The sequence below is a fragment of the Antedon bifida genome, chromosome 4 (assembly GCF_963402885.1).
Source record: "Antedon bifida chromosome 4, ecAntBifi1.1, whole genome shotgun sequence".
NCBI classification, from domain to species: Eukaryota; Metazoa; Echinodermata; class Crinoidea; order Comatulida; family Antedonidae; genus Antedon; species Antedon bifida.
The window spans coordinates 18,143,686-18,164,611 of NC_136229.1; the positions used below are offsets into that span (position 1 = coordinate 18,143,686).

Below are 20,926 nucleotides of genomic sequence, written 5' to 3' on the forward strand. Positions count from 1 at the left end.
AGTAGAAGCTATTCTACCTGTACCTAATATTTTTTTTTATATTTTCTGAGACGATGGTTCCAACGTTGGTAGCTTTGAATTTTATGTTATTTACCGTGTTCCAAGGTTGGTCTTTCTAATTTAAATACAATTTGTAATTTATTTACAACAAGTCGGTGGTAATCTCGCTGAAGCGCGGCACGATTACGTAGTGGTATCGGCACATACGTATACGCGCGTAGCAGCAGCGTGATACATTTGATTAAATTTGTGTTGTTGGTGTGAATCGGGTCTAATAATAGCATATGTCTGCCTATCAAGCAGAAGATTGTTTTTCTCGCAGATTTTCTCATCTTATTCTTTATCGTTTACATGTTTAAAATAGCTTTTTTTCTTACCGTTAAAAATATGATTTGTAATACGATATTTTAATAAATGCACATTTGTTTGGATAATATTAAAGGTGGGTTCACATCGAACACGTACATATGCATTGAAGAGACTTGTGTGAATGGAGGTTCTTGCGTTATTGTAAATGACGTAGTGGAATGTGTCTGCTTAGCGCCATGGACTGGGATACGTTGTGAAGTTCGTAAGTTCCCATTCACACTATACATATTTAATCTTTCGAGACGAGTAGGGGTTAACCCCGGTGGCATTATTTAGAGGGTTAAGTTTAGTATATTTAGGAAGTAGATCAGCTATCTTGCAATTCTTTATAATAGAAAATAATAAAGGTACTGAATTATTCATGACTTCTGCCTTAACCTCATAGGAAAAAAAATAATGCCGGTGTACTAGTTCACACAGCCACTGTCGTAAGACAGACGAAATGGCGCCGTAGATGGCTGCCGGTGACATGATGGGACCTTTATGGGGAGAAGAATGTTGGTGAAAAGGTGTAACATCGTCCACAGCGCTATGATCTTCACGAAATAGCGCTATATAATTATGATTATCCATGCTTTGTAAAACCACACTTACTTGTTATGATTTGCATACATACTTTCCAGGTTGGTTCAAATAAGTAATCATTAATTATCATGATTTTCTAGGTAATGCATTAAAGTTCGATCCATATACGTCATGTGATCAACAACCATGTCTGCATGATGGAACGTGTATCCAAGAAGACGAACGGATTAACTGTGTTTGCAACGAAGAGTGGACTGGAGAACAGTGTCAGGTGATTCTTTTCTGTCAAAAGCACAGTATGCCCTACTGCCAAAGTACTGCCATTATAGCGGCGGTTTGGTGGATAAATGGCATTCGCCGTTTTTTTTTTTGCGGCTTATTATAACGGTTTTTCCAATAAGACAAAGAGATGACTAATAAAATATTTGTTGTTATTTCTAATAGATGAGCATTTATGATGATCAATATGTGACGCCGTAGAACTAAAGATGACGGAGAAGACTGTGAGTGATGGTAAAGCAGGAATTATGATAATATGCCCTGGTATGAATGATGATGTAAGAGGTAGTGTAGGTGCGTCCTGACCCGACCAGAGGAGGAATGTGTAAAAATATGCCTGAGCAGAAGATGAACGTTGAAGGTTTGCAGCAAAGAGGAATGATGAAGAGTAGGTCTGCAACAAAAGAGGAATGTAGAAGAGTAAAGGTCTGCAGCAAAGAATGTTGAAGAGTAGGTCTGCAACAAGAGAGGAATGTAGAAGAGTATAGGACTGCAGCAAAGAATTGTGAAGAGTAGGTCTGCAGTCCCGTCTGCAGCAAAGAGGAATGTAGAAGAGTATGCCTGCAACAAGAGAGAGAGAGTGATGAATAGGTCTACAGGCGAAGAGGAATGGTGAAGAGAGATGTCTGCAGCAGAAGACAGGTGACAGCGAAACGAAAAGATTGACACTACTCTGTTTTGAAGATACCAACAGAACAACTTCTATGATAAAAAAGTTACTTCTATATGATCCAATATAATGTCAAGTTTGTAAGATGATATCGGTACTTACATTTCCAGAGAACTTGACGTTTCACCTACTAACAGCAAGGCATAATCATAAGTGAATACGTTCTGGTGACGTAGCGGTGACGTGACGATGACACGGTTGAAAGGAGCCATTGTGCAGTTTACCGCTTGGTGTTATCCAAGCGGGATGTGCGGGGATCGGTCTCTTTACGTTTTAGAATGTTATCGTAAATGTTGCTCTTGCTCTTGGTTACACACCCAATTGGAACAACATCAAAGTCTTAGCAAAAGAAACTGAATGGAACACAAGAAAAAAATAAAAAAAGCGATACATATAAGATTACACCCTAATAATATGAATAGAGATGAAGGAGCATATGAACTATCGCACATTTACGATAACATTCTAAAACGTAAAGAGACCGACCCCCCGCACATCCCGCTTGGATAACACCAAGCGGTAAACTTCATAATGGCTCCTTTCCACCGTGTCATCGTCACGTCACCGCTACGTCACCAGAACGTATTCACTTATGATTATGCCTTGCTGTTAGTAGGCGAAACGTCAAGTTCTCTGGAAATGTAAGTACCGATATCATCTTACAAACATTATATTGGATCATATAGAAGTAACTTTTTTATCACATTATTTATCAGATCCAAATGAACTTATTTAACAAGAACAACTTCTATGTGATCTATTTATGACATGGCCTATATCAACAAACTAATTTAGTTTTAATTTTAGTTTAATAAACAACATACCTCGAGGCATTCCTCATACTAAAATAATGCTACTTCATAATTTCTTATTTTCTTCATCCAAAATTGTTAACTTAATTAACTGAGTGTGTAATTTTATCTATAAATGTAATATTAGCTCATTTTTACACAATTGAAGTTACATAAACTGATTAAAAATTATTGATCATCACTCCATAATATCAAAAAAAGATTAGTCATGACATTTTTTTAATTTCTGAAATGTATCGCAAATGACCTAACTAGATATTGATAATCGAATTATTAAGATAAGTAGATCTACAATCAACTCAAGAAATAAAAGTATTGTTATATATACGGAATATGAACGAACGGGTGCAGTATACGAAGTTAAGGCAAGTACGGTACAGCAACAGTAAGTACGGTCGGCTGGTATTTATCAATATTTTTTCTATAGTTAGTTAAGTAGTACTTAGTGAATACTGCTTTGTATTATTTATCAAACTTAAATTAAAGAAAGATTATTAAAGATTATGCACAAATATGCACAAAATATATGTGCTTATATTCTTTTGAAAACTTTCTTTTAATTGTTTTTTCTAAGCAAGTTTGATAAATCTGAAAAACCTAAAATTAAATAATCAATTTTTTTTTTAAATATCTACAAAATGTTTCCCAAATGTTATAAATTATTTTTGACAGAAACGACACATATTTGTTTGTGTAATGGCAAAGTATTTATCTATCGTTACCACAGTTCTACTTCTTAACTGTGCAAGAGAAGGCTTCAGTACAGGTATGCTATAAAGCTCTTAATTCAATACAATGCTTTTAGTAAGCAAATAATTATTATCTATTACACTGTACTTTTATACTGAATTCTGCATTTGGTTAACCTTAACAAATATTAATGTTGAAAACTACAGAGAATGACACGAAAAGAAAAAAACTGCCCAATGATCGTTCTGATTTGAGAAGTCTTGTTAAATGCGCTATAAAAGATGATGATGATTTTTTACCGCTTCGTACGTGTGACTTAAAACGAAATACTGTATAAAATTGTGTATATACGGTATATCATTTTGTCTTTTACTTTGAAAAGGTACGCCTTAATTCTTGATATGATATATTAATCTCGGAATGCAAAAGACGATTATCATTCTTACTTTATAACACACTTGAATAGATTCTTGTCATTTGATTGGAGGATTGTGGGTCACATAATGTTAAATAGCCATACTATTAAACTCTACGTCAGAGTGCATTATTCTTGTTGTGAAACAGTGAGGAACCGGAACGCGCAACTCGAGGCTATGCTGTTGACTGAACGTTTGAACATCACCCTGTAGTGTTAAGCCGTCAATTGCTCCAAATTCTCGAATCGATAGATGTGTATAAAAAAAATAATGAATGTTTTATATTCGTGATACTGGGGCAAGTAATTTCATTCGATTTCATCTTTCACATCATGATAAAATAATGTTCTCTATTTAAATGTTAAAAGAATACATGGTATTGTCGACAACATTGGACGACAAGTCTGTCTACTACACGTGCTTAGAGTCCGAAAACCAACCATTGAATATCACTAACAACCTACTTCAACTACCTGACGATATATATATGAGAGGTTTAGCCTATGATCACGTGGAGGACTTTGTGTACTATTCAGTGAAAAGGGGGGATAGAGGAATATACAGAACGCGCTTGGATGGAAGCATTACACACGAAGTAGCAGTGTTAGGACCATGTAAGTAAGACTAATAAGCAATATCCCGAACTGCGCCCTTAATGTAAGTAGGCCAACTCAAGATATTTAGCTACTATCGTATTGAGACATTGGCTATCACTATTTAATATCCAAGATCCAAATAAATTTGTCTTGAATTTGTCATGTAAGATTAAATTCAGGTTTTTTTTTCAATAATGGTTCAACAAAAAATTAAGAAAGATTTAGTTTAGTGTGACGATGGGTTTGAATCGAAATTTGATTGACATGGAAACATACAGAGGCAGTGATTTTATGATACAGTACTAAAGTATTACTGCAAAGCTCGATAACATTATGGACTTCAGCACTAGAAATACTCTCCGAGAACATTATATGCAGTAACAAAGTGAATTCAGGCATTTTGGTAGTGAGGAATAACTAGTTTTGCCACGACCTATAAAATCCATATTATCAATATTATTATGTTTTTGACTTTATTTAGATACTTATTCTATGGCGGTTGATGGTGAAAAACGGCACTTGTACTACAACAGTAGAGATGACAGAGAGATGCGTATATACAACATGGACACAGGAGACAACCTTTTAATATTAAAACATACACACTATGATATTATTGACTTAGAAGTTGATCAGCATAACCAGTTAGTATATATACATATATATATATATATATATATATATATATATATATATATATATATATATATATATATATATATATATATATATATAGACTTGCACTGATGAAGGGCTAGTGTTTCCCGACAGCTCTGCCACTTTTTCTGGCTGTTTTACTTTATCGTTTGATTTAGCTTTTTGCTTATTTTATTTTGTATCTCCATTGAGATTCAGCCACTGATACCCACATCCTTGTAATTATTTTCAGTAATTTGCCTTTGGATTTATATATATAAACTAGAAAATAATGATGTTACAAACGAACAGTGTATGCACAAACTAATAACATACCCACCACAAATATGACTCTAAATTCCTACAACTTGTTATTATTATTTAGGCCTATACTTTGTTTTTACTTAGGTACATCTTTTTCGGTGTATACAATGGCGGGTTATTTCGATTTCCTATGAACACCACAATAACTGAATTTGAACTTCTAATATCGACTACACATTTTACTGGTCTGGCATTAGATTCAACAGGTAAGTATGAACTAGTGTAGGCCATCTTTTTCTTTCTTTCAAATTGTATTTACTTCCTGTATTGCCGAATCTTGAGTCGAATTCCGTGGGTTATTGTCAAATCTTAAGTTTCCGAATCCCGGGTTTTGCCGAATTGATTTCATGGGTTGCCCAGTTGCCGAATCCCAGGTTACCGAATCCCACGAGTTGTTGACTTTTAGGTTGCCCAATTGCACGGATTAGTTAAATGTGAAAACGAAACATTGACGTTCGATTGGATTTTCCGGCACCGGAGCGGAACAGGTGTGAAAAGACCCTGAAACCATGTCCAGGATGTTCAGATGTTATACCATCAGTTAACCTTAACTAATATTTTCATCAGGTTCACGGCTTTATTGGGCTCGAGAGGACACAGATGCTATTTATGCTTGTTATACCACTAATTTCACCAGCGTTCAGATGATAATAGCGTCGACCTCCTTTCCAGACTTACGCAATCCAGCTGATCTGATTATTCTCGGGAAATATATCTATGTGTATTCAGCGAATGGTGACCACATTATACGCGTTGATCTGAACGGATGTTGCCCACAAAACGTCGGTGGCGCCAGAGAAACTCCTGGATTTCAGAAGGATGTACTTATTTCCGTCAAATGCAAGTACTTTTATTAATATATCCAACTATATTTATCATGCTTATAACTTCAGATATATTTTTCATTAATTCATTTTTTTTTTAAATCATATTTGCTCAATTTTATCAAACTAAGCACAATTTAATGTCTATCAAAAACTAGGGTTTATAAAGGCAGGCAATACGCCTGGATGAATGAAAAGTATAAATTGTATTGAATTGTAACATTTTGAATCATTTTAGTGATACGAGGAATCAGTTCACGAGTTTGTAAAACCACCCAGAAGTCTCAATGTAAGTAGGCCTTTCACTTAATTCACTACACTTTGTTCATTAAAATAATTAGCCAGTAAATAATTATATATCTGACAAAAGATGCTTAGGTAATGTTTAGATTTGGAACGTCTCCAAACCAATAATAAACGGTGCAAGATGGTGTGTTTAAAGTTTTCCCGACGACCTAAAAACTACGCCCGACGCTATCTCAAGACGACTCGTCTCGTCGGGATTCAACTTGAACAGCACCGACAAGTCAAGACGTCGTCGGGCCTCGTCGTACGATGCTGTCTGGGTTGGTGTACAGATGGCGTCGGGCGTAGTTGTTAGGTCGTCGGGAAAACTTTATTTTCGAGATTCAACTCGAACAGCACCGACGAGTCAAGACGTCGTCGGGCCTCGTCGTACGATGCTGTCTGAGTTGGTGTACAGATGGCGTCGGGCGTAGTTTTTAGGTCGTCGGGAAAACTTTATTTTCTTCCGACGAGACGACTCGTCGTTACGACGCTGTCTGAGTTGGCGTTCTGGCTGATTTTAAGTTATTTTGACGACTTGTAATATTGAAATACTAACTATAGAAATAATAATGTTGTTCTTGACTAACACTACGATAATAAAATGTGCAGAGAGTATTCTTTTAATATTCCAGTAGTTACTGCAGAAATTGAAATTATGATTTTCGTTTTTTTTCAATAGTTTTCATGCGGTCGTCTGAAAGACTCATTGGCTTGATTCGGGACACAAACGGGAGTAGTACGAGATGTGCCGTAATGTGTCTACAGAAATCGGACTGTACTGGATTTCTTTACAAGCATCGCTGTCATGTGAAAATGATGACAGATAACACCCAAGTAGATTTTGAAATTAGCCCTATGTATGATTAAGAGTATTTCTTCACTACAGTAGAACCCCTATTATTAAGGAACACATTAGGGAGCCACCAAAGTGTCCTCTTAACAGGGGTTTCCACTCAATATGGGCGTTCCATATATAGTGTTAAAACATTCCTCTTGTTCGTTTCACAGGAAAGTGTCCCCTTAACAGGGGTTTCCACTCAATATGGGCGTTCCATACATAGTGTTAAAACATTCTTCTTGTTCGTTTCACAGGAAAGTGTCCCCTTAATAGAGGTATCCCAAATGAGAGGTTCTATTGTATTTCATTTTATTCTTGCGTTTTGTGAATAAAATGAATCAAGTTTTTGTAATTAAGCTCAATTTTAATCTTGTCATGGGTCATTTTAACATTTTATGAAATATCTTATTGTTAAATTTAAATATCTTGTATAGCGTCATTTTCCTTGACTATTTCATTTTCATTCATGCTTTTTATAATGAATCGTAACTTTTAACTTTTAATTGTCACATTGTATTGTAATTAAGTTAAATTTTAATCGGTCATGGGTCATTTTAACTTTTTATGAAATATCTTATTGTTAAATCAAGGAAGGTAAATTTCAATAGGCCTATCTTGACGTATAGCGTCATTTCTTGACTATTTCATTTTCATTCATGCTTTTTATAATGAAACGTAACTTACCGTATTGATATATCTTGTTGTTAAATTTAAATATCTTGTAGCGTCATTTTTCCTTGACTATTTCATTTTCATTCATGATTGAAATATCTTATTTTTAAATTTAAATATCTTGTACCGTCATTTTTGAAGATATTTTATGGAATTTACGATTTCTAATTAAATAAATGATCATTATTATTAATATTATTGTGATATTACCAAACAAGTGGAGGCAAGGCATATCAGTAGCAACGCCACCTTCTCAAATGTAATCGCGATAACATTCAGAAGTAAATATCTATTATCGAAACTGAATTAAGAATGATCTTTATTCTATATTTAGTACAACATGTTGTATAGTAACTATAAGTATATGCCTCACTATTTTATTCGCAGTTCGCAAAGATGGTCTTATGTTTGCTTCTTATATTTGTATACCATTAGACATAGTAGAGCATCGGGCCTGCATTGTAATGAAACTGGTCTTACAGTAACGAATCGATCAATCCATCAAAAAATCGTTTTTCTACAGATGCCATACATTTTAGTTTCAAATTAAACAAAAAATAATAATACTTCACACACACGTTTGCATGCGTTCGTCCGTACTCAAATTAGGCCTATGTGTTTTCTATTTTCTGGTTGAAATATATACTGGTGGCCATTGGTTGATGAATAAATTGGAATGTAGGCCTATATTTAGTCAATAAATTGAAATTGAAACACAATTCATATTTGATAATGAGTTGTATTTGGCACGCCTAATACTGTTTATCTATTGCCTATACTGGTATTAAAATTAAAGGGTTGATAAAAGTGTGTGTATAGTAGCTATATCCGGTAGCCTACAGTGAGGGTTCAAGTTTTACCGGAAAGCTATATCGGTAAAGTTCAAGAGATCTGACGCAAAGGAAGTCAGTTATATTGAAAACTCATTATTTCGCAGCCTAACACGTATGACCTCTGACCTCGGAAATGACACAGTGATGCTTTCCAATCGAATTTTATTTTTTATCAGTTTCGAACATGTGTTTTGTTTACTAAACATGAATTCGTTCAAAAAGAAAGTGTATCTGTTGACTTTTATTGCCGTTATATTAGTGATTTTAAACTTCAGTGCATCGATATTCGATGAAAACGCAATTAATGCTTCCAAACTTGATGAAATATACACTCGGAAATTTCTAGGACATAAGTGCAATTGCCAGGCCTCAAATTTGGACAGATCCACAATCAGAAGAGACAGTTTCGATGCAAATGGAATCGATAGTGCAGATTGCAATTGTAAACAACAAACTCGGATTCTGTTGTTAGCAGCTATGAGGACAGGTTCTTCTTTCCTCGGTAAGTTATTTGCTGAAAATGATGATGTATTTTACTTGTATGAGCCAGGGAGGTTGCTTATGACGTACTTGCAGCGAGAAAATAGCACTTCAAATCTTCTTGAAAGTAAACTACTTGACATAATATCGAACATATTCCAATGTAGCTTTACAGATATGGATTTCTATGTGAAAGCATTAAACCGTATGCCTGTTCCTCTTCGTCGATTAGAAATACCAGCAACAGTTACTAACGGTATTTGCGATGGGTATAACACGTCAACAGACGATTTCATTCGATGTCAACCAATCTCTAAAAGTTTTATATCGCTTGTTTGTACCAACAAGAAACACGTAGTTATAAAAACTATTCGGATTAATAACCTAAATTTATTGAGAGGTCCAATACAAAATAAAAATGTAAAAGTTGTGCATTTGATTCGAGATCCTCGGGGAGTGATAGCATCCAGACTGCTTCTGGTTCCATTAGTAAGAAAGAGAATGCGTTTGGAAAAAAGAAAATTCTTTGATATAACTGACGTAACTAACGATTTAAAATCAATCATGCGTAACTATTGTTCTAATTGGTTGAAGAATATGCAAATTGGGCATCAGATGATTCGGTTTAAAAACAATTATGTAGCTCTTCGTTATGAAGATGTTGCAACGCATCCTGTTAAAACAATCAATGCGTTGTATAATGAACTTGGGATAGGGTCGGTGCCATATAAGGTCAAAACGTGGATAGAAGAAAACACTCATTTTTCTAGCCCTACTGGAAGAATATCGTGGTTATACACTACTAAGAGAAATTCCTCTGCAAATGCCGAAAGCTGGAGAAGTAAAATGTCTTTAGAATTGGTTGAATACGTTCAAAATTTGCCAAATTGTGAAGAATTTATGGAACTTGCTGGGTACAAGAAAGTAGGAAATCTATCAGTTATGATGGATCCATCAGAAACGTTTATTGGTAAACCACTAGCAAAGGAGTACAATAAACAACTAATATGACGTCATTGATACGACAATGAGTGTCATCCAACGGTTTGATATACAGTACTTGCCTACTTGGTTCTCACTAATGTAATAGAGTGTGTTGTGAGGTACTGACTTGTAATGAAGACTCTACTCGCTTGACTGCAGTAACACATATTGTTTATTCAATAATACTTTAACTTGATGATACAATAATAATGATGCAACTAACTAACTAACTAAGGAACAGAGGATACAGTGATGCTGTCGGTGCGGTGAGTGTGTAGGTGTTCTTCTGGAGAAGTGGCTGTGAGGTGTGTGTTCCAAGAAGTGGCTGTGAGGTGTGTGAGTCCAAGAAGTGGCTGTGAGGTGTGTCTGAAGGCTCCTCAAACATAGGGGTATATTGGCTCAGTTCATTAGCATATGTCATTACATTGTCTCAGAGGTTACTGATTGGTCCTAAGTTGATCCAGGGGTGTTTGGGTAGAAGTGATTAATGGTATAATAAGGTATTTCTATGATGGATAAAAATGTCAAATCTGTACTTAAATAGTGTCAATCTCTCCTGGTTTAACGATGGGAGAGGTCGTAAGGTTATTCAAAGTATTTTCATTAGAGATTTGATTATGGGCTAAATTGTCTTTTAAAACATCTGGACAAACTCTCCACTGGAAGTTCTGAGGCAAGTTCGTGAACTCAATTGAATTCTAATACAAAGGTTGATTTCTAAATTATAAATGTATATCATTATATTACACTAAGGACGACGTAAGCGCAACGCAAGTGACCAATCAGAAGCTATTCCCTAATATAATGGGAACCAAGCATTAGGTCTAGAGCCACTGAGGACCAATGCTATTATTAATTAATGAACGTGACATTTTTTCTACGACTTGATGCTATGGGTTTCCTCAAATTGAAAATTAAATATAAACTAAAAATTGAAAGTGTATCTGATTATTTAAAAATAAAAACGAAAATCAGCTACAGGAATATGTTTCAGTTATAATTTAATTCCTTGTTTAATATACTTAAAGTTAAGTTCAGCAATAAATAGAAATCTTGGATCCTCCACTGCATAAAAAAGGGGGAGGGAAAGCGCAAGAGAGGAGAAATAAGTACATATGAGAATAATTTATCACTAGCTAAATAATAATGATGATGGAAAACAGTCTATAGAGGGCGCCATACATAATAATGAAAACAGGTTGCTGATATTTCGACCGAAAAAGAAAGGTAAAATATCGACGTATTTTATTTAAAAAAAATTATTATTATCATATTATTGCAAAATTTATGAGTAAATGTTACAGGTACATGCGATTGTTTAATTTAATGCTATGGATAGTGCCATTAAATCGTCATTAAAAGCTAAGCTTGGTCGAGGGCATTAAAATCAATGGTGGTGGTGGACTGACACATGACAGAAGTCATAAGATAGGCCTAGTGACTGACTGTATGTTAGTGAAGGAGGAAGGAGGCTACCATCTCTGTACATCTCTTTGTCTTGACTTGGTATTGACTTTACACTTACTGTCTGATATCAGAGGAAGGGTGATCGCATTTTTTTTTTATACAATTTTATATAATTAATACTGGAGGCCTAAATCAAAATTTGGTTTGTATACAAAACTTAGTCTTACAGTATTTAGTACAGATGCATTTCAAAATTCTGATGAATTAATCTTTAATTCAGGGCTAGGCCTAATTAGAATAATTATTATAATTATATTATTTTTACATCTTAATTATTCCATAGAAAGAATGCAGAGGAAGAGAATTCCACATTGTGTAGTAGTAATGTGGTGAGTTAAGATGACATCTATACTGAAAAGAGTTGGCGACTTTCTGAATGTGAACATCTTGGATTCGAACCCAAGTCGTCCACCGCCTCTTGACGGTGAAATCATTTACAGTAAGAATAATGTCTGTGTTCATCCTCCGTCACATCTTTCCACTGATGCTTTACATTTTCCTGGATATCTAACATTGCGTGCTCAGCAGAAAGGCGAAACTGGCTCAACCTTGATTCTTACTTGGATTCCAAACTCTACTCTTAAGATTAATAAGACCAGTAGTTCATCTGTACATGGATCACCGAAAACCAAACCAAATAGAAAACTGGTTCCTGAAGATAAAGCTTCAGATACAAAAGATGAAGATAATGAAGAGTCGAAAGAAGATAGAACTAGTAGGGACAGTGCATTTTGTGGAGAGAAAAGCTTCAGTGAGTCTGAAGGTGATCGAAAAAGTTTAAGTGGTTCGATTATCAGCCAATCAGAGTCCGGGATAGAGGTTAGCGAGACTATGCCAAACGAACAAAATTCAGTTCCTGAAAAGTTAAATGAAATCCAAATAGTACATGAAGAGGTTGTGGAAACAACGGAAAAAGAAACATTGACTGGAGAGACATCTGGTGTAGATAAATCGGACAATCAGAAAGAGAAGCAGGTGAAGTATGGTAAAGACCAAAAATCCATCGACACAGAGTCGTCTGAAAGTGGTGAAATCCCGGTAGAAGACCAGTTAGCTTCGCTCGTTGCTGTAGAGGAAGATGAAACAGATAGCAGCACAGACCGTCCAGTTGATCTGACAATGAGTTCTGAAGACGTGGAGACCAAACCAGATGATAGAAGTTTCAGTTCAGAGTCAACTGACACAACCAGTGATCAGACTTCACCATTAAGGAAGATGTTGAAAGAGTTAGATTTACCAGGACCACGCCATGACAGTCTTTCATCATCGACTACCCCAACAACCTCTAACAAAGATCCTCTGTCACTGCCTTCAACACCAGCATCTGGTGACGATCCCTTTAATGATCAGTTTCATCAAGACAGCACTGATGAACCGATGTATAACATGACATTCCCATCAAATTATGTTAGCTACTCGTCAGATAGCCCTTCACATTCTCAAGGTCAAGGTTCTGCCAGGGATCAACTCTGCGGGGTGTTTTCCGTTGATCTTGGTGAGATGAGATCCTTGAGGTTGTTTTTCTCGGATAAAGAGGAGCGTAATGGTCAGTTTGTAATTGCTAGTCAAGAGAGTCAGTACAAGGTGCTTCATTTTCATCATTCAGGTCTTGGAAAATTAGCAGAAATCCTTGGAGATTGGAAGTATGCCGTACGAAATACATTAAAGGTAAAGTTAATAAAATAAAACATCAGGTTTTCTTGAATTGCCACATCATTTATTCACGACTCAACCTCATCAACTATCATTTTACAGTTTTGTTAATTTATCATGGATGAATGTCAAAATTATAATGTGCATGAAAATGCAAACCCCATGCCACCACATTAGAGACTGCATTCATAAGAATAACTATTTCTTGTGTTTTCTGTTAACCATTTTATTTAGTGAGTTTTATTGTGTCTAATGCTTGTTACTTATAGCAAGAATGACAATATGTATTTTGTTGTTGTTGTACTGTATTACTTAAGCTTGGTTCCCACTAGGATGCAATGCAAGGACGTAAATGCAAGTAATTTTACCAATCACAAGCGATGGATTATCTGAACTGTTGTCATTATTCAATTCGCTTATGTTGCCTTTACATCCTGGCATTGCGTCCTTGTAGGAACCAAGCTTTATTGTCAAAATTACTACTATTATTTTACTGTACTTCAGTTTTGTACACAGTCCATAAAATTGTGTGTTGCTTTCGGACAGTGTCAACATTGCTGTAGTAACACTAACACCGTACTGTAATGATACAGTAAATTATGATGATTATGTAACCACAGTGTACTGTGCCTTCATATTAAATAATTAAATAATTCAGTGGCAATTACTCTATGTAGAATAATACTACAGTAATGAGTTTATGACACAGTCCCTGAGTGTTGTGCATTGCTTTGTTAGTGATGTCTGTTGGTACAATGTCTGATGGAAATGTTTTTGTGTACATGCTAAGTGTGAGCTTTCTCTCCTTTTGTTCTTTTCAACATGCAGCCCTTTGCGTTTGCTGGTATTATTGGTGCCGGGATCTTTTCCGGCGCTCCTGCTGACAAAGGTCGTTTGGTAAGATTTATCAGGGAGATGTTTACACCTCCCTGGATTTATTGTGTCAGTGTGTCCTGGTTGCCTAATAATTGTTTACTACAGTATGTTTCTCTCTAATTAAAGACCGCTGTACTGTAACATCCTGTTAAAGACCACGTCCATGATGAGACCAAATTACCCTACCCTATAAGGGGGCAGCTGAGGGTCCCAAATGATCAGCAACTGCTGGATGGATCACCCTCATTAAATATGGTTAAAATAAAATAAATAAATAAATGACAGCTAAAAACAATGCATGTTTCTTTAAAATTGATGCCAACAATCAAACAAGCTTATTATATTGGGAATGTTCTATTGAAGTATTCTTTCTATGTAGCGACTGAATCGGTGCGTCTATGAATGCGACCTAGTGCCTATTACAATAGAAACGCCAGCCTAAGTCTTACTGTACTGTAACCTCTAAACACTGGGACTTTAATTAGATGAAGCACACTGTCTACAAACTTCCATATCCCATTGTATTTGCTAATGTTTTTTTAGAAATGCTTATAACATACTTTCCTTTATGTGTTGTATTGTTATGTTGCTTAACGGTACTGTATAGTAACTCAGTTTCACTTGCCTTTCAATTCCAGAATTCTGTGTCAAATCTTTTGTATCACTATAGACAATAAGAAAATAACTTATTATACTATAACATCAACTTCCAACATTTTTCTAGATCAAATTTAGAATGTGGTGATATAATTATACAATACTTACGCACTGTACATTAGGGTATTTCACCCATGCCAATGGTATATTAATGGTGGTCTATAATATTAATATAATCTGGTGTAAAATTATTGGTAAGACTAGAATTAACTAAAAAGGTTTTTTTTTTCACTCTCTGAAATTATGTTCTTTTACTCTTGATCATATCTCATTTTGCTTCTGCCGTTATTATAAGAAATGTGAATTATTTTTAGATATTCATGAAATTCATACCGTGCTATTATTGAATTGCTAAATAACAATATCATTATGCTTTCAATGAGGGACATCATTCACAATAAATAGTTTACATTTGTTTTCTACATATTTCTCTGCCATTCATCACTGTTGGTTTTATATATTGTTTGCTGTGATCACAAGTTTGAAGTGATTTTTTATATATTAGTTTAATGAGGCAGAGGATTTGTGTAAATGATAAAGTTTTAAATAAGAAACCTTAAGTAGTGTGTTGTTCAGTACGCCGCTGACTACAATAATACACTGGTGTTCTTTTTCAGAATGCAGATGAAGAGACAAATAGATTGTGTCAAAAATTCTCGATTGTTCGTCCAAATTGGAAGAAATCAGAATGCCATCCTGAAGAAGGAATGTATGATGTCATAACAGAAGAGATATGGCTATCTTACCTCAATGATTTTGGACAAATTGAGGATGAATTTGGCCTAAGAAAGGTACTGGAAACTACTACTTACTTGATTAATGAAATAGGCCGTCTTTCTCTAGAAAATGTTCATGTGGTACAGAAATAACTTGCTAGAGAATTATTATGCCATATTTCTCTTCACATTTTCTCCTATAGAACTTTACTAATTATGTTTCTGTTTTTAGGCAATTTTTTTCGGTGGAATTGATGAGTGTGTTCGCAAAGATCTCTGGCCATTTCTACTACATTTCTATGACTTTCAGTCAACTAGACAATTCAGAAATGAACTACGAACAGAACACCGTAAGATATACAAGAAAATTGATATGAAAAGGTAATTTCTACTGTACTATAAATACAATTCACGATACTCAAAAACAGTGGCGTAACGTCTATGCACGCTCACTGGCTAAACCCATGGGCCCCAGAGCTTATGGGGGGGCCAATGAGCAGTGTCCAGAGGCATTAATAAGTGGCATCCAGCGTTGTAGGGCCACTTGGGGTTCATAAACCAGGGCCCTCAGGCCTCTGCGTTACGCCACTGCTCAAAAAATTGTGGGAAATGAAACGCTGCACACAGATCTTTTGTTGATTTAGATTAAGTTGTTTTTCATTTAAATTCTAAGGTTATCAATGCCACAGTCTGAATTTGAGCATTTTTGGCGAACTATTCAATCCACTGTTGATAAAGACGTTGTGAGGACTGATCGTTCACATAAATACTACATCGGAAAAAACAATCGTAATATAGACGTTATGAGGTAGGTGAAAATGTTATGGTAAACTTGGATGGATAGACATAATTTTGAGAAGTTGTTTATGATGGGGTGTTGATCTTTATGAGTTGAATGAAAGAACATTTACCTAGCTGTTCCGTTTCTCCCAATCAGGCCTACACACCTGATCATAATATAAATTTACTATGTAAAGACTAAAGTTCTGTCTACACTATCAAACTTTATGTGACAAAAAAAATGTGATGTGCCCATATATGGACATGATTACATCATATCACTACCGTATTTGGGCACATCACACATTTTTTGTCAAACTAGTTTGATACTGTAGAGTAGACAGAGCTTTAAGATATAATGAACCTTTAATTTATTCTAGTTTTTTCCCCTTTTAGAAATATATTGCTGAATTTTGCATACGCAAACCCTAGCATGGGTTACACACAAGGTATGTCTGACTTGTTGGCACCTGTGTTAGCTGAGTTACAAAATGAATCTGATACTTATTGGTGCTTTACTGGTTTAATGCACAACACACAGTTTTTTAGTTCACCCAAAGATGATGATATGGAGAAACAATTGGTAAGGTTTTAGTATATTTTTAGCCCATACTGTATACCAGCTAGCCTGAACTAAAATATCAAATTTAACACATACATTACACTTGGCACAGATTTTGTATTGTTAAATGTCGCATTTTTGGGGGAAAAATTGCAAATAATAGATAAATAAGGTACTTGCATTTGAGTACCACTGTCCACTAAAGTAATATTATAGGTGCTATACTGTTGGCCTATCATGCTATTAAAGCTGTATACTTGTTCAAGATCTTTATTTTAAGCACAACGCATGTGGACTACCCATTGGTTCACATGGCCATCAGGCAAATCTTGGTGCCATCACACTTTTCTCAACTTTTTCTCACATGTTTGTTTCCACTAGTCTTTCTTGCGTTCATTGATTGAATTGATGTTACCACCATTTTGGAAACATTTGCAAAAACTGGGGGATGCCATGGATCTATTATTCTGTCACAGGTAAGTTTTACTTCAATTTAGTATAGTTCATTGCGAGCCTGCTTATATGCATAAAAATGAACTGTTATTATACATTTACTGTAGGCATAGAAGAAATTCTAGAATTCCTGGTGATATACTGAGAATTAATTAATTTTGAAACGTTAAAGATGAGGAAATCTGAGAGAATGAGAAAAAGTCGTCCCAATCGAAATTCGAACTCACAACCTTCTACATAATATGTCCTAACCATTTTTTAACTATTGTATTATTATTGTGTTTTATGTGTTAGGTGGATCCTGCTTTGTTTTAAGCGTGAATTTCCTGAGATAGAAGCACTTCGGATGTGGGAAGCTTGTTGGAGTCATTTCCAGACTGATTATTTTCATTTATTTATTTGTATAGCTATAATCTCAGTTTATGGAGAAGATATCGTTCAACAGGTAATCAAAAGAAATCTTATTTTGATTCGCTATTTTGTTGTATTCCATTGTTAATGCAGTACAAAATCTCACACCCCCTAATTTTTCTAAAATGTCATTCCGACTATACTCTGTTATAAATGTTGATTAAATTGTTGATATAATAAGGAGTATATTGATCAAAGTATATTGATTGAAACGTCGAGAGACTCAACAGTTTTTTTCAGAACTATATATACACATTGTTTACCGCAAAGTTTATATCAAGATTTGATTTCACCATGCAAACCTTTAAACAATAGATTGTTTTTTCATTTTAATGAATGTTTCTAAACACTACCAAATTCCATGAGGATAGGTCATTCCAACCACTGAGCGAGGTCTAGATAGATTGTGATTTATAATCAGTTCTTCAGAGCTTTCGGTTTGCGATGACCAAGGACCTATGACCAAGCTAGGTTAATTGATGTGTCGTCGTCGCCTGGAACTAGAAATCATCAAATCTGTTTCGAGAAGGAGGACACATGTGCCAATATTTCTGCATGGACACAATGACCGAACATGACTTAATTTGGTCGTCAGTCTTCGATAAATCATATTTTTCCTATTGAGCAGATGGTTATATATGCTATATGGATTTTGTTTTCATTTCATTTATGTTTTTAAAACTTCTTTATAAATTTGCTTTCAGGAGTTACCATCTGATGAAATGCTTCTACATTTTAGCAACTTGGCTATGCAGATGTCAGGAGATATTGTACTTAAAAAGGTCAGTACTACTACTACATAAAAACTAAGAATCTAAATAATATAACTGCCTAACACTTCTGCTCCATGAAATATAGCTGTACTTGGAGTAACTACTTCACAAAATTAATTGAAATATTTTTCTTTCGCAGGCTCGTAGTCTGCTTTATCAATTTCGTACTCTACCAAGAATCTCATGCGAGTTGAATGGACTCTGCCGGACATGTGGACCAGGAATGTGGGATAGTGGACACGTCCCGGAAGTGGAATGTATAGGCAGCCATGAAGAGGGTTATGTTTGCCCTCACATAAATTGAATTTATTCTATAATTTCATTTTAAATTAACAAATGAAGAGATGTTTTTCAGGGAACAAATGTAATGGACAGGTTATCATAGAATTCTAGCGGGTGACAAAAGTTGATCAGAATATTTTAAGAAAGAAGGAAGACTAAATTATTTTATTACAATTTTGAATGGTAAAAATAGACATTTTGTTACACAGGGTGGGGTAAAAATTTACCAAGAGCAAGTAAAAGGTCCACACAGAATTATATACACAATACAGATACAGAATATTATAATACAATATAATATACCATTAATTTAAAAATATAATTAATGTATTAAGTTACTCATATAAGAATTTATGTTATATTAAAATATTGCTAAAATGAAAGTACCAATTTTAATAGGTTCCATATTTAATAGGTTCCATTGCCTGTACACAGATACACCTTGGATAAATAAACTTTAAATAAATTCTGTTTCAAATTATTTAATATAAATAAACAATGGTTTCATCCCTTTGTAGAATATAACCCATATTCTAAATTAAAGTATGGAGTATTATTTAGATTAATTATTACTTCATGATTAAAGTATGTCCCGATATAAATATTTGTATATCTGTACTATTATTTATACATAGTAGTGTAATTCAGTATTATTGTGACTGGAGGCAGGCATAACTTAATCCAGATTGACAGTCTTATGAAACCATTTATGTAGATATAGATTTTTAACCATGGTAGCTAGAAATAATATATTTTTTGTTGATATTCATGTAGATACTGTAGACTTTATGCAATAGGTATATATATGGTAGCTATGTTTATTAAAAATTGTCTTGAAATATTTAACAAATCTACAGAATTAGCAAAAATAACAGTTTATATTAAGAAACTTGTTATTCCAATTCAGTTCTATTTAATTGTTTATAATATTTTTGTCATGTATTTTTCTTATACCTGATGTACACATACAGAATTAATTTGGTACGATTAGTAGTACAGTAGAAGCATTTCTGTGTTAAATCAATGTAAAATTTTGGAACAAGTCTGTAATCTTTTGAGGCCGCCTGTAAAGGATCTTTCTAATGTTGGTTCTCACAGGAGACATCCATGTACCTTACAATTTGTGAATTGTACATGTGAATTGGTTATTGAACATATTACAGTAGCAGGCCTAGTGTTCATTTTTAGATGATTACTAGAGCTGTTAAACCCTGAAAGTGGCCTTTAATCGGAGGAACACTTGTAGTATAAAATATCATTAGTATTAACATCCCACCATTATTAGGCGTACAGTATTACCAAAATGTAATGTTGTGCCCATTCAAGTGTGACCATTATCCTCCCCCCCCCCCCCCCCCTCTCTTTGTTTTTATAGATTTGTGTGCAATAAATGTAATAATGTAAATGATTTAATAGTGTTTGGGGACATAAGTGTAAGACTGAAAAAATTACTCGTAATTGAATGTGATACGATTATTTTGTTATCTATTCAGGGCTAACTAACTAAATCCTTGCTAGTTTTGTGGTTTATTAGAAAAATTTAATTATTTTAAAATAAGGCAGGCCTACTTAATCGACTAAAAACAGGTACTAATTGATTGCATAACACCAAAGAAGTCTTACTAACCAATCTGTACTGTGGTATAGGTAGCCTCATCCTTTCTGTAATGGGGTAGTTGTAGTAGTGATCAGTAGCTATCACAGTACTGATTAGTTTGTGAGCATGCGCAGATGATTGTATAAATGTAGTTTTGCTTTATGGTCGTGCTGGAGCATTCAATAATCATACAAAGTAGAACATTAAAACCTTAATAGTAAACATGCAATTAACCATTGCAAAATAATTTAATGCAAATAATGTATTCTACTTAATGCCTTTTGAAACCAATCGCAACTCATTGAAATACTGTACCACTAAGCAGTACACTCCAGTCACTTTTCCCTGCTATGGGTGATATCAGAATTGTAAAAACTATTCCAATATTATTACTACCATTCCATGTTGAATATGATGGTGATATACTGTAAAAGGAAATTTTAAATCTGCAAGGACACTTTAA

General features: G+C 34.6%; 4 protein-coding genes across 5 annotated transcripts; all 4 read left to right on the top strand.

Annotated features, from left to right (window-relative positions):
• Positions 1–53: 53 nt before the first annotated feature.
• On the top strand, positions 54–1,444 carry LOC144839231 (uncharacterized). Its single transcript, XM_078694544.1, has 4 exons — positions 54–105; positions 443–571; positions 1,035–1,165; positions 1,339–1,444. The coding sequence occupies exons 1-4, from the start codon at positions 54–56 to the stop codon at positions 1,372–1,374; spliced, it is 348 nt and encodes a 115-aa protein (XP_078550670.1). The 3' UTR covers positions 1,375–1,444.
• On the top strand, positions 1,383–7,400 carry LOC144839233 (uncharacterized). The gene is made up of 8 exons (XM_078694545.1): positions 1,383–1,451; positions 3,328–3,421; positions 4,130–4,375; positions 4,839–5,001; positions 5,402–5,523; positions 5,885–6,157; positions 6,380–6,430; positions 7,109–7,400. Exons 1-8 carry the CDS (start codon positions 1,383–1,385, stop codon positions 7,294–7,296), a joined length of 1,206 nt encoding a protein of 401 aa, XP_078550671.1. The 3' UTR covers positions 7,297–7,400.
• A 1,420-nt stretch (positions 7,401–8,820) lies between these two features.
• On the top strand, positions 8,821–10,969 carry LOC144840201 (carbohydrate sulfotransferase 1-like). Its single transcript, XM_078695929.1, has one exon. It carries the CDS (start codon positions 8,887–8,889, stop codon positions 10,261–10,263), a length of 1,377 nt encoding a protein of 458 aa, XP_078552055.1. The 5' UTR covers positions 8,821–8,886; the 3' UTR covers positions 10,264–10,969.
• Positions 10,970–11,414: 445 nt separating this feature from the next.
• LOC144839390 (TBC1 domain family member 16-like) lies at positions 11,415–20,881 on the top strand. Of its 2 annotated transcripts, XM_078694716.1 has the most exons (11): positions 11,415–11,463; positions 11,987–13,371; positions 14,185–14,253; positions 15,507–15,680; positions 15,838–15,986; positions 16,279–16,413; positions 16,782–16,968; positions 17,329–17,423; positions 17,695–17,845; positions 18,516–18,593; positions 18,724–20,881. In XM_078694716.1, the coding sequence occupies exons 2-11, from the start codon at positions 12,043–12,045 to the stop codon at positions 18,886–18,888; spliced, it is 2,532 nt and encodes an 843-aa protein (XP_078550842.1). In that variant the 5' UTR covers positions 11,415–11,463; positions 11,987–12,042; the 3' UTR covers positions 18,889–20,881. The 2 variants fall into 2 exon arrangements, with proteins under 2 accessions (XP_078550842.1, XP_078550843.1); XM_078694717.1 differs by lacking the exon at positions 14,185–14,253.
• Positions 20,882–20,926: the final 45 nt, after the last annotated feature.

Coding starts and splice junctions, on each gene's coding strand:
- LOC144839231 (XM_078694544.1), top strand. CDS start 54: ATGGTTCCAACGTTGGTAGCTTTGAATTTTATGTTATTTACCGTGTTC. Junction 106..442: donor GTTATTTACCGTGTTCCAAG/GTTGGTCTTTCT, acceptor ATAATATTAAAG/GTGGGTTCACATCGAACACG. Junction 1,166..1,338: donor GGACTGGAGAACAGTGTCAG/GTGATTCTTTTC, acceptor TATTTCTAATAG/ATGAGCATTTATGATGATCA.
- LOC144840201 (XM_078695929.1), top strand. CDS start 8,887: ATGACCTCTGACCTCGGAAATGACACAGTGATGCTTTCCAATCGAATT.
- LOC144839390 (XM_078694716.1), top strand. CDS start 12,043: ATGACATCTATACTGAAAAGAGTTGGCGACTTTCTGAATGTGAACATC. Junction 15,987..16,278: donor AAGAAAATTGATATGAAAAG/GTAATTTCTACT, acceptor TTAAATTCTAAG/GTTATCAATGCCACAGTCTG. Junction 17,424..17,694: donor GATCTATTATTCTGTCACAG/GTAAGTTTTACT, acceptor TTTATGTGTTAG/GTGGATCCTGCTTTGTTTTA.
- LOC144839233 (XM_078694545.1), top strand. CDS start 1,383: ATGACGGAGAAGACTGTGAGTGATGGTAAAGCAGGAATTATGATAATA. Junction 1,452..3,327: donor GCCCTGGTATGAATGATGAT/GTAAGAGGTAGT, acceptor TATTTTTGACAG/AAACGACACATATTTGTTTG. Junction 6,158..6,379: donor TGTACTTATTTCCGTCAAAT/GCAAGTACTTTT, acceptor GAATCATTTTAG/TGATACGAGGAATCAGTTCA.